The sequence below is a fragment of the Vanellus vanellus genome, assembly GCF_965231255.1.
Source record: "Vanellus vanellus genome assembly, chromosome: 1".
Taxonomy (NCBI): Eukaryota; Metazoa; Chordata; class Aves; order Charadriiformes; family Charadriidae; genus Vanellus; species Vanellus vanellus.
The window spans coordinates 50,020,189-50,034,082 of NC_138905.1; the positions used below are offsets into that span (position 1 = coordinate 50,020,189).

At 36.7% G+C, this 13,894-nt stretch overlaps 1 protein-coding gene across 1 annotated transcript; it reads right to left on the reverse strand.

Moving 5' to 3' along the window:
- Positions 1-403: 403 nt before the first annotated feature.
- On the reverse strand, positions 404-12,092 carry LUM (lumican). Its single transcript, XM_082487369.1, has 3 exons — positions 11,940-12,092; positions 7,966-8,862; positions 404-1,440 (listed from the first exon to the last, which is right to left on the reverse strand). The coding sequence occupies exons 2-3, from the start codon at positions 8,840-8,842 to the stop codon at positions 1,286-1,288; spliced, it is 1,032 nt and encodes a 343-aa protein (XP_082343495.1). The 5' UTR covers positions 8,843-8,862; positions 11,940-12,092; the 3' UTR covers positions 404-1,285.
- Between the last annotated feature and the right edge of the window lie 1,802 nt (positions 12,093-13,894).

The following is a 13,894-nucleotide window of genomic DNA, read 5'->3' on the forward strand; positions in this document are numbered from 1 at the left end:
GAGTGTTTAATAGCCTAGTAGTTGAAAAGAAAATAGTACTCATGGGATGATCTGTGTTTGCAAGCAAGCCATTTATGGCTCTCAGTTACTGAGACATTTATTTCAGTGTGTGTTCCAGGAGGCTGACAATATTTGGACTATTCATTCCCAAATAGAATATACTACCGTCTCTCTACCATAAGTAGCTAGGGCTGCATTCTACTCATTGCCTGTGGCTTCTGAGAGAGTTCATTGTTCTTTTGACAATGCCAAGAAATTAATTTGTAGTATTTCATAGTACTGTGGCTCCCATACTGCAAACTCCATAAGGCATCTATTTAATGGTCAACACAAATGCAGTGGGGTATGTTAAATTATATGTTTACAAACATATTGAAACTTGAAAGTAAAGAAAACAGTTTATTTAACCTTACAATAAATTTTAATAATAATATAATATCTTAGATTATCTTGTCTTAACCTGTTGGGCTTTTTTTTTTTTTTTCATTTATAGAAGACTGAAACATAGTTGACAATGATATGGACACAAAAATACTATTTGCTATGTTTTATTTTCTACAATCTGGTTAAAAATAGCATGCAAGTAATTGAATTAAAATACTTGTATATATGACTTATTTTGAAATAAAAATTATACCAGCAATGGATAAAAATCTTACCATGAAAGTTTAAATGAAAGTATGACAAAAACAAGAGTAAACAACTTTTTAACCTGAAAAATGTTTGTTTCCCTGTTATCTTTCACACATTGCATTAATTTAATAATGTCATGGCCTCTAAAAACATATTTTAATATATTTTAAATTGTTCTTAGATTTTTATATCAATTTTTTCCTTTGCAATTGATAACAATATCAAAAAGGCATGAATAATTAAGAAAGTTGGATTGGTTGGAGAAGAATCTTGTATTTACACAGGCTAGCCCATACTGCTCAGCACCCTGATGAAACCCACCTGACTTTCATGTAATTCTGGCACCAGCTGGCACGTATTGCATGCATGGGCATAGATTTCTCTGAGGTTGAATGCTTTTCGCCAGCTTACCTAGCCAGATGAAGGCATATTTTGAACCACATTTGGTCATTCTTGTGCTTTCTAAATACAACCGTTTGTAAAAATATGCATGTTTCCTTAAGGTTGCCAAGTCCATGCTAAATATTAACAAACAGAATGGATAATATGCAGATTGACACTTTTTAAAGGCATATCCTAATTTTGAAGAGCTATCATGATGTAATTCCTGTAGGTACCGCCCCTAGAAGGGAACTGGATGCTCCCAGGTGTCTCACTCCAGTGAAATCTCAGCAGCCACCCGAAGGCAGTTGTACATCTCCTGTGGCAGGTCAGCCCGAGTGATATTGTTTCCATCGAGGCGCAAATGTGTGATCTTGGAATAGGTCGTTGGCCCAACAACCTTACAGAAGCTGCTCAATGGGAACTCTAAAACAAAGGGAACATGAATGAGGGAAAGCATGAATAATTAGGACAAATAGGGCAAACCCATTATTTTTCTGTTTTTTAAATTTTATTTGGAAATTGTGACCTTAAATTTATTCTACCATTTTTCAATATTTTGCATGTCCATTGGTGTAATTTCCCATGAGTTTACTGGAACTTGAGAGGCTTGTGCTAGACGTTCTTTCCATTAGTTGTGAGAGGTGCAGAATTTCAAGACTGAGCTTTTCAAATCCTATGTGCTCCCAGTACCCATTTATTTTTAAGACATCAGATTTTATATAGAGGTCTAATCTGGCATTTAGAAAAAAGGAAAAAAAAGAATCTCCATTAAAACTGACGATGTGGATGGAGAAATCAATCATGCGGGGTACATTATGATGGAAGGGTAAAACGATGCTACATAAGATATTGAAGGAAGTTTCTGGAGAAATTGAAACAATTACACAACCTTACCCTTAACAACAAGCAGTCCAAAGGGTGTCTGTGTCAAGTATATTTTGGATGTGCTATTTTGGTTTACTAGTTTCAAAATGAAATTTGGGGCTGGGCTTGGGGAGGAGATTTACATATAAATTGCACAGTTGAACCTTTCCAGAACAACAAGCTTAGAAGGTGAGTATAAATGTAAAAAAAAAATAAAAATAAAATTATAAAAAAGTTCATAATTATTGTAATTTATATATTATGATATATATAGTCTCTATTCAGTTGAAGTATGATTTGGTTCACATAACACCAGACAGGTCTTGAGTAGAAACTCTGTCTTGTTTCTTACGAGCAGTATGAACTGTAAGCTAGAAATTACACGAAGCAGAGAAATTCAGTGCTCAGTATACGTAAGCACACACACATACATATTATAGACCTTTGTCATGCATCTATCCTCAGGAGAGGTTGTATGTGAATAAATCTAATGTCCCTGCATACTACACCATATATTTCTGCAAAGAGGATCCTTCATTCATGCCTGTGTTTCCTTTGAGTCAGAGAGAGAATTAGCCTGTTGAAAAACTCCATCATTACTAAAGAAACAGTCTGAGAGGCTTGTTCTTCTATGGGCCATTGACATCAACTGAATTCATACAGAAAATATTTTAAAGGGACTTCTCCAACAAACCCATTTACCAGTATAGGGACAAATTTCATATCTTCAGTTGCTTTTATGTAGGAAAGGACTAGCTCTCATAGCTTCTGAGAAATCAAGGTAGTGTTCTCAAAATCAGGTGCCATTTCAACTAGCAATCATAAGTCATTAATGGACTTTTGAAAACAACGATTTATATATCTTTTCTGCATGGCTATTCAACTCACCTAAGAAAATATGATGACCTACATCATGTTGTAGTAGTAAAGGAAGTGGAGGAAGTATGTTTCATATCTCCCCTTTAACTTCAATTGGATTATTTCAGAACTGGCATTACAATAATCTGCTATCATTGATGAAACATGACTTATGTAAACTAAGTATAAATGTACACCCATCGTACAGGCAGGTCTTTAAAGCATGAGAGCCTAGGTAATTTTTTTGGAGACAGAGATATGATGTTGAAGAATGGGTGAAGATTTATGTATCTTTCACTAAATAAGTTATTTTGAGTAGGGATTAGAGAAATGTATTTCAAATCTTGATCACCAATTTGATTAAAGTAAATCAAAACAGTTTCCTAGAATTTGTATATTGTACAACGTTCTTTTGGAAGCAGGAGAGATAAAATACACCCTTAACAGCACATTTATTGGGCAGTTCTTATTGCAATATAGCATAATTTTAAGCCTGTAGACCAATTCTGATACTATTCTGATTGAGAATGTCCCATCTAAAGTGAACTGATCATATAATCTGAGAGATGTTTATAGGATTAGATCTGTGTGGAATTTTGCTGAATAAAAACATAAGTTCCTGAGACTTTAAACTCAATTGCTTGGCCTACTGGCTATATCATTAACTATTTAGGTCCAGTTTTCTGCAAATAGTTTGGGTATAATTTGTAAAGATTAAAATAAGCATGAGTTCTAATATAGATTTTATTTCTGTTTTCTGTCATTCAGGAATGACATGGTAAGTGTATTTTTGTTGAAGGCAGACACTGAAAAACTTTCTAAATTTACTTATTTAGGTTTTTTATATTGTTATTTTTGAGAATAAAGTAACATTTGGCTGCAAAACAAGGTATGCTCATACAAGTTGGGTAGATGCTTAACTACTCAAAGGATGTAAACTTCATGTATTTAAACTACAAAAATTATCTCTCTTACTAAAATGCTCAGCTGTGCTGACTATCTATGAGCCTGGAACCACTTTGGAGGTAGATGCAGATCTAGTCCTCACAGAAATCAAAGGAACTCATGGACTTCAGTGGGATTTGGCTCCAATATTAGGTGTATACTGTTCACATTTGGGTACTAATATTTTATATGCTTCATCTAATTGTCAGTTGTTAGAAGCACATTAAAAATGTTTGTTTTCTAATGGAAGTCTCCACTAGCAGAAAATAAGATAAGTGGGTCTTGCAAATGCACTTGATCTTCTGTTACCTATATGATCTGTATGGGAACTGCAATCAGTGAGACTAGAGCACTGTTGCATAAAATATGTCAGTACCTTACTTCCTACTTTATTACACTTATTAGTGTTGCAGGTGTTAAAAATATCTTCCTGAATTTATAATATTCAGTGTCAGAGGCAGAATATCTAGAATTTTGCCATTAGTGTGGCATTCATATTTTCCCAACACAGAATTCCTGCAAGAGTCAGACACTGAGAGAACAAGAAGGATTGGATAAAAATTGGATTTTCATCTGTACAATTATTTTCTTACTGAAAGGGTCTGTTGTCATAAGAGATTCTAATATTCTAACGAACTACCTGAGTATTTGAAATATCTAGGGAAAAAAAAAATAAAGCAAGAGCAGGCATGACCTCTCCTCTCCTCTCCTCTCCTCTCCTCTCCTCTCCTCTCCTCTCCTCTCCTCTCCTCTCCTCTCCTCTCCTCTCCTCTCCTCTCCTCTCCTCTCCTCTCCTCTCCTCTCCTCTCCTCTCCTCTCCTCTCCTCTCCTCTCCTCTCCTCTCCTCTCCTCCCCTCTCCTCCCCTCTCCTCCCCTCTCCTCCCCTCTTCCCCTCCCCCCCCCACCTATGCAGCAAAATGAGAGCATAGAAACACTTATTTTTTAGATAGAATTATTTTTGTTACCATAGACTAGGTGAGAGGGTACCCCTTGCACATCAGGAGCGTAAGCAGCCTTTAGCTGAGAGGAAGATTAACTGTGCAAAGATTCCATGTTCAGGCCTGCAATACAGTGGGCAATCCTAATGAGATATGAAGTCCTATAGTCAACCTTGCTCGTCTGTGGTCCCATAGTAATCATATCTGAGCCATTTCTGCACAGGGCATTGTAAAAAAATCCTTTTGGGATTAGTAGAGTGACCCAGACAAAAGACTATAAAGCACGTCCCCATCTAACTCTGTTTAGAATAAGTACAATTATGGAACAGGTACTAAGCCAGCTGATGGACTGGAGAAGAATATGTGGCCCTTTAACTGTCCATTTTCATATTCCACCTTATTATACTCCATTCACATGGTGTCTTGTTTCTGGGGTTTCATGTAGAAACAACTCTCCCCTTAATCGTTTACAAATACAAATGAAATATGGAGAAGTCTGCCTTCCGACCCTCTTCTTGTATCACTGAACCTCTTTGATTCCTGTACTTTTTTCATCCTGCAGAGGGTTTTTTTTGCCTTTAGGAGACTGTGAAACAAATATCTATATATGTATGTATGTAATGTTAATGGCATCTTAAAGCAAACCACTGTTGTTATTAAGCAGAAATTTCTACCCTTAAATTACATCTTAAATCTTAAAACTTATTATTATAAGGGATATCAGAAAAAGAAGTTTCAATTTAGAAGTTACAGTTTAGGTTTAAGCTATGGAGAAAACAAAGGTTTTTATAAACCTTCCACGGTCCTATGCGAGCTTGGAGATCCAACTAGCAACAGGTACAGTAGGTTGAGTATACAGCTGATACCTAACTCACTTTCAATAGAATGGATGTGCTTCAATTTATCACAGATGAAGACAGAACTTACTGAAGTGAAGTGAAATCTGCCACAATTTTTTTTATGTATGTATTCATCTACTCTTGTTCAAAAACCTCAAGGTCACTCAAATGAGGATATTTCTCAAACAAGTAATATTTTTATGTATGGCAGTGCATAATGAACGTAGCAAGCCCAGGATGAAACTCATGGACAATAATTTAGAGATATATTTCCTTTCTTTCTGGTAATATCAAAAGGGTTGGAACCAGATTACTCTTCCTTAGACAAATATAATAATTAATTGATAAATTAAATTGACAAAATTAACTGATAGCCTAAAGTTACCTAAGAAAAAGGGAGACAGTAGCAAATGAGGAACTCTGGAGACATATATTTGTTAGGTTTCAGTATAAGTGAGAACTTAAAGCTATGTAAGCAAAAACTGAAAGATTATACCTTTTGTACACTTTAGGACAAATTATCATTACCCTTAATACAGAAGTCTTCCTCTCACAGTACATGTGTACCACAGGTCATGGTATGGAAGGGAAACTGGCCCTGTTTACAGTCATCCTTATACAAATCTCTGGCAAATTACAATAGTTTATTAAAAAAAGAAACTGGTTATTTGTTTGCAGCTCAAATACACAAAGGTCAATCAACTCAATTTGTGTAAGCGCTCACAGCTGTAAGTCAGGTGTAATGAATAGTGAACTACAAAGACTTTGATCAGCCTGTAGCTGGTACTTCATTAAACTGAAATTCTTATCGCTAACTAAATTTTGTCCCACATATTGACAGATAACATCCTAAGGAACTCAATATTATGCCTATGAAATTAGATAGTGGAGAAAATTTCTAAGTGAAGTCTTCTAGGTTTTATGGGTAAGCAAAAACAGTAAATCAGAGTTCTCTTGCATCAGTCCATAGGGTAGCAATGACAGTGCAGCAGTAGCCGGTGCACACTCACTCCTCACACCATCCTCCTCTGCTGCTAACCAGCACCCTGGAAATACAGTTTTCATCACAAAATTAAATTGTCATCACAATTGCTCAAAAGTCCTTGGAAATGTGAATGGAAAGCAAACTTGATACCTGGGTATCTTGCAGAAGGCTCAGAACAACCATTCTAAGCAAGGAAACTTGCCTCATATATCTTATGAGAAATTAAACATCATCATTGTTAGCTCTTTTAGGAGAGTGAGAGTATCTGATAGAGTTCTACAGGTCGCTGTATGCAATGCCTCAGGTAGGAAGCATTAACTCATTATTTTCCCTCATCAAAACAAGGAACTGAGATTTAATAGGAAAAAAAAAATCACAACATTGAGGAAAACGTGAAGCATAGTAAATACAAAACATTTCAAAAGGTCTTCCCTCTGCCTGGTAAAATCAGCTTTAAATTTTTGCAAATATTTGGCTTTAAAGGCTACGTCTGTATGGAGTTAACTATGTATGGAATAGCTAACACTGATAACCTAAACCCCTGCTGGTTACAAGCAGGCAAACAGAAGAGAGGGGTTTATGGTTTAATTTATGACAGATAGCAAGATGATGTAAGTCCTCCTGCAGAAACATTATTATGTTTGACAGATCTGCCTCTCCCTCAGGGACCACTGCTGACAGAGGTGTAGCTGGAGAGTTTCTCACATGGTGGTGGGGTCTCTACAGCTCTCCAACACTTCCTTCCCATTCCAGGATTAGGACAGCCTCATAAAAGCCCTGTCTCAGTAGAAACCTCCACGATCTCATGCAAGGTGTGACATTTATTGACTTCAGAAAGAACATTTTTTCAAATCATGCTTGAATGGAGACAAGCTTGCCACCTGATCATGTGATATGGGAAATGGGAACGAAAAGAAGAAACAACAGGGGCAGCTCTTTGGATTTCATGATGGGTTTGGAGGGATTTTGCATGAGAGAAGGGGGGAAAGAGAAAAAAGCAGCTACTTGTTGTATCCTTGTCACTCTGCCTTGTGCCTGATTCCTTATGAATTTGTAGTCTTCTCCCTCTCTCTCTTCCTCCCTCCAGCACTTTCACTACCAGCCTTCTGAAAGGTTACACGTACTATATAGTCAGATCTTCGGCTAATGTCTGTCTCTTTTTGCTGGCTTATGATACACACTGATTAAACTTTTCCCACTGTTTTTTCCTCAGTTGTATAAATCAACTCCATTGGCTTCAATGGAGTTACTCCAATTTACATGAGATGAGAATTTGGCCAATAGTACCCACATTAGTATGAAAACAGAAATTTCTGTCTTTAGTGTTAATTTGTAGCTATCAGATAAATGTCTGTCTTTTAGCATTAATGTGGACAACAGTCAGAGAAATGTCAGTGTGCCAACAGCCTAACCAGTACCATTTCTTCAGACTGATCGATCTAACCTGTGAGATACTTGCATTGGACACGAGTTTCCGGACTGTGGTAAATAATACTAAAAATATGCAAATTTAACTCACTGTTAATTTTGTTGACTTGGAGGTAGAAGTTTTCGAGGTTCTCACTGACTGTTGGAATGCTCTTCAGCTGATTGAAGGACAGATCCAACTCAACCAGTGATGTGATATTGAAGACATTGCCTGGTATTCCAGAATCTGTTAATTTATTGTGGGATAAACGTAAATATTGCAAGGCTTTAAAACCTTGGAAATACTCATCAGGAACATTGGAGATCTGGTTGTTATCAAAATACAGCATGAGTAAGGAGTGAGGCAGGCCTGTCGGTAGCTTTGTAAGTCGATTAAAGCTTAAGTCAAGATACAAAAGTGAATTCAGGCCTTTAAAGGCCCCAGAAATAGAATCTGCTTTCAGCTGGTTGTTCTGGAGGTGAATGACGGTCAGATTCACCAGCCCCTCAAGTGCACCGGGATTGACTTTTGTGATCTTGTTGTGACTTAATTGCAGGTCATCCAGAGTTTTGGGGAGTGGTCCAACAGCTTCAGTCAAATTGTTGTAGTTAATGTGAAGTTTCTTCAGATGCTTTAGTTTAGAGAAGACTCTTCCCTTAATTTTTGAATTTTCCAAATGGTTGTGATCTAGGATCAGCCACTGTAGGTCTGTTACATTATCAAATGTGTTCTCTTCAATGCCCTCAATCATGTTGTTTCGAAGATAAAGGTATTTTATTCCACTTGGTACGATCGGAATGGTTTTCAGTTTAAGATTGTCACAATACATGGCACTAGGGTAGCTTAAGGGGCAATTACATTCTGGGGCACAGACTGCCGAGGATGGCCCAAAAGGATCATAACCGTAATCATCTGCAGGACCATAGTCATATTGGCAAAAAATGCCACTAATCAATAACAGGAAGACGGGTAGCGAGTTTAAAGTCATCTTTGCAATGTGTCTTGTCCCTGTGTGGTGAAAGTGAACAAAAAAGTTATAACTTCAATTTTTTCTTTTTCAGCAATATTTGAAATTTTACCACATAAATGTTACAATTTAAAACTATTTAATTTAGGCTTCCTGTTTAAAGCTACAAATTCAGATAAAATACATTAGTTTGTTAGTATTGCATTGTTACTACTACAAATTTACGGTGCCTGTCTTGTTATAATCTGTCTTTGCAATGCAAAATTGCAGGCCATTCTGCTGTTGTAAGTAAAACATTCTTTATATCTTCCTGCATTCATTCATTAAGTCACAAGAACGATGATAAAGTCCAAGTTTTTTAAACTTGGCACAGAAGTTTTCAGTTTTGCTGAGAGGCCATGCTGAGAGGCAGTTCTGCCATTTAAATGCTGTCAAGCATTCCTAATATACTGAATTGCCTCATATCTAAATAACATGTGGCAATTTGACTTAAGTTTGAAAAAGCCAGGAAAGTTACAAACTGAGGGTAATGATCTGCTGTATATTCTGTTGCTTGTAGCTTGAAATATCTTCTTCTCATGGATCATGCCCAGTAAAGCGTGATCCACTAAGTATCATATTCACCTAAAGAACAAACTAATAGAAATATATACCATATTCTCCTGGAAATGTCAAACAACCAGCACTGCATATGTGTGCACGAGTTTATCTAATATGGATCTACAGTGGATCTGAAATGACTGAATTTCAGATAGTTCAAATGTTCTTGCAAATTCTGTGTATAAAAATAAAAGTGTTGATTACATTGTATGCCCATTCTAAATCAACAGAACAATAAAGCAGTGGCTTCACTTAGTTGGTCTTTCAGTTCACATAGAGTAAAAGGACTTTCAGTGTCCTTGGGGATGTTTTGCTGTGGTCCAATATGAGTGGTCTCACCTTACTTTTTAATGGCATACCTTTCTCATCAGGTACTCCACAAGAATCTAATCCGTGAACTTTAATATCTTGCTTTATTTCTTACTACTGAGATAGATGTTGTGTTGGAAAAGTGGGTTTATCATCACTGGAGTCAGTGACTTTACTTTGATTTTCACCAGTAAAAGCTAAGGTTCGGTGTACTCAACTACAGTTCAGAGTGAGACAATTAAGAAAATCCTCAGAACCTTCTTGTTGCCAGGTAATTTCAGAAAGTACATGAAGCCTCTGAACAGAACGCCAGACATTCATCTCAGGTCTGGGCAATCTTCCAGCAAAGTTAGTCTTGCTATTGACATTGATTAGTACACAGTGTTAAAATACAGGGCCATAGCTAGAAAGTCTTCCCTAATTCTAAATTTCCTTGCTTTTATTGACTAGATAAAAGCCACATCACATTCTAGTCGGCTAATAACCTCAACTAAGATACCTCTAGGCAAGGCCTATTGATCTCTTGCAGTACAGCATGAAGATTTTAAAAAAAATGTCCATGTGTTATCTCCAGCCAATCACCCATAAAGTCCCTCTGCTAGATATTAAGCTGCTGCCCGCCAAATAACGAGGACAATTGCATATCTTTTCCATGGTGTTGGTCCCATCACATTTAGCTAATTACAAGCCATAGGACAGAGCAGTCATTGAAATATGAGTTATCAATGTAACTTTCTTTGTCTGTTCTTCATTACTGCATGAGCACATGCAAACTCAACCTTCAGTCCCCTGCTGGTATAAATAAGTACAGCTCCTCTGAAAGCAAAGACACTACAGTGACACTATTCAGCTCAAAATCTGGTCCTATTTAGGTACTAAACGTTAAGGATGGGGCACTAACTGCTTCTATATTCAAAGTATAAGACAGAGTGTCTTATTGGACTACACTCTTTGGCCTTCCAGGGACATTTTTACAGCTCTGTGTTATTTCATAGTCTGACTGATAAAGTAGCATAAACATCCTATTTTAAATTCAAATTCTATTGTACTTCTAGTTTCAAATTATATTTGCAATGTTAAATTTTACTATTGATATCATAGGCTGTCAGTTCTTTTAAAGAGTACACAAATTTTAACTGCTCTGCAGAACCCTGGAAGTAATTTAAAAAGTCAGATTGCGAGTGTTTTGAATTGTTTTATCAACAGCTTTTTAAAATGTAGATGACAATTCTGTAGTGCAAGGACATATGAGCATGTCTGTGACATAAAATGAAACAGTAAAGTACGTATGTTGTGTAGTTGTTTTATTCATGGCTTTCTCATTCACATATCTAAATGTTTCTCTGTCAGAAGTGTAAAAGATAAACAGATCATGCTTGTTTGCTGCACTGAACTCTATGAATCCAAAAGATAAAATCAGAATGCATTCTTAGATGTTTATCTTATAACATCAGCATGTTTGAACTAGCCCGTGTTTGTTCTAATCAGTTCTGTTGTAAAATACCTGTGAAAATATTTGTGAAGTTGCTCAGGCAACTTGCCAAAACATACTAAATGGCAAATCCATTATTTTGGAAAAATGGTTACTACAGTAGAATAGACAAGCTACTCAAATTATTTTGGAGCTAGTCTATACAACCTTAATTCTAAAGTTGTTGTGAAACAAAATAAATATGTTTATTATTCAATCAGCCTTAAACTAAATATACTTTAATTCTGCAGCATAACATTTTACACAGTGTGCAAAAGATTTAATTTGTAAAAGTTTCAGTACTATATTTAAAATGTGCTTTAAAATTAACTAAATATTTCAAAATGCCTATAATTTTCCTTTCATTGTTGCTTGATTAATTATTTAAATATTAGGTTGGAAAATGAAGTAAAATGATTTAACAAATGGAATCTGTGGAGCTCTCACTAGTAGATTATGAATGAATAAGTAAGCAGTGAGTGCTCTTAAAAATTTATTTGTACTGTAGATCAACTCTTCTTTTGAAATAGAACAAAACAGACTGTAAAAAAGTGCAATACTGATGCACAAACTATGTGAGGTTGTTTTAAGGAAACTGAGAAAGCGAATCCACTAAGCAACCGTTGATTTGCGTTCAATTTACAAATTGGCAAACTTATCCTGACATGTTTTCACGTTCCCATTACAGCTACATTTAAATAGCTGAACATTACAGTTTAAACATGCAGCAGCACTTACCTTACTGCCTTGAAGCTGCTTTCCTTAATTCCCAGAGCAGATGCAATAAGGGACTGTATCGACCAATATATGCTGTAAACAGTGTCAGGAGGTAAAAGTCTGCCAGATCCTCTGTGTTACAAGAGAAAAAAAAAAAAAAAAAAAAAAGAAAAAAGGCAAAAAAAAAAAGCCCTAGTCACGCTGTTCTCCGAAGCTGCTATGTCATCATGGTGATCTTGTGGTGTGGCATGTACAAAAATGCAGCTCTGTAATGAAGTGCAGGTGGATACCATATTTTGTGCAAGGACAACCCATCTGTTATTCCTGTGGGATGGAAGAATGATCAATGTTTCACAAACCTGAGAAAGTTTAGACCACTAGCCATAGTCTTATACAAGGATTTTATTTTTTTTTTTTTATTTTAGAGGGAAAACATTTTAGATTGTAAAACAAATTGCAAACAGACTTTTGTTTTCCAACTTATTTTATACTGCTAGACATGAGCTAACAAATAGCACTCAGACCTCAATGCTGCTGTGCTTCTTCAGCCAAGTGACTCATTCATTTTCTGCCTTTTTCTTTAACTATCTTATGTCCGCAGTAAAATATCCTTAATAAAAGTTTTAGCTTAAGGATCAGAACCAAAGACGCAGGATTATCTTTGAAGTATAACCCTTTCCACAACATTGAATACCGAGTTCAAAGGGTCTTCTGCAAAGCATTGGAATTTATTTGGTCTGGAGATTTTCTTTGGTGATTGAATGCATGTTTGTTTAATAAAAACACATCCCAGGAATGGTTTTTCAGCAGTTACTGTAAACTCACTTTATACATTTGTTCATTTTTGCACTTACAGCTTTCTCCTGCTTTTCAGAATCTGGAACTACTCAGCTTTACGTTGTCTGTTTCTTATTCCATGGATGTAGTTCAAGAATGCATCTTAAGGCTTGGATGAGATGTTATTTTCACCAGGCAATGCCAAAAAATAACGCACTGAGACAGTAACTGTTTAAAGTGGGTCTTAATGTTTCCATAAGAACCTTCCTTTATCTCTAAATGGTAGATGCCTTCCCTTTTTATGGGAAGCAGCTTCTTTCTTGTAAAGTTGGATGGGGACGAACGTGAAATGTGCATATAGGAAGCAAGCTCAAGCTTTTTTAAAGCGTCTTGTGTGTTCAACTGTATTTAACTGTAATTGTTGTGGGTACAGATCAAGTTTTTTGTCTGTTGTCAACTGGCTATCTTCATGAGAAGTCATGGTACAGGATGTGGCTGCGCTGGAGAACCCTAGCAGCTTCCTGAAGAAGAGGAGCCTGGATGTGGCCTTCCCTCAAAATCTGCTGCTGATGCCTCTGGGCCTCCATGCCTTTGCAGGTTAATGGGAGCAGGGAAAGGCCTGACATAATTCAGTGCCCTTCGCTGAGAGCAGGAAAGATGCCAAACAACTACAGACCTCTGTGCTTCCGCAATCACACTGTTAGCAAACAAATTTGCTCAAGAGAGAGTGCCAAGTGCCAGTGCAACCCATAGGGAGTAAATGTTACTCTTTTGATGTTCTAACATCATTCCTGTCCCCCTGGCACGGAAGAATCATTTACACATTAGGAAAGAGATGCTGATGACAGACCGTAACTACATTACTATTTGAATGATGCAAAGAAGTGCATGTGAAGCGGTGTGGTTATGACAGCGAATTAAGCTAAGTAGGTGAAGATGTGTATCAGAACTAGAAAAGCAGAAGTGGACAAAGCTGCTGTTGTTCTGCGTGTGGACAAACAGAGACCAGATGGAGTTTCTCATGCACAGTATGATACTTATCTGAAAATTGCTTCATTAGTTTCAGCTGGCCAAGGAAAACCTAAACTGTAGCCTTAACTGCAAATGAGGCAACAAGCAGGAGGATTCAGCGAGAGATCAACTGGAATAAAGAAAGGATTTTGAACATAGAACGGGATGCCCTGTAAGGCAATACTGAG

Excerpts from the sequence above, each read along its gene's own strand:
- LUM (XM_082487369.1), bottom strand. The coding sequence starts at position 8,842 with ATGACTTTAAACTCGCTACCCGTCTTCCTGTTATTGATTAGTGGCATT. Across the intron at positions 1,441-7,965 it reads CCAAGTCAACAAAATTAACA|AGTTCCCATTGAGCAGCTTC; the intron begins GTGAGTTAAATT and ends CCTTTGTTTTAG.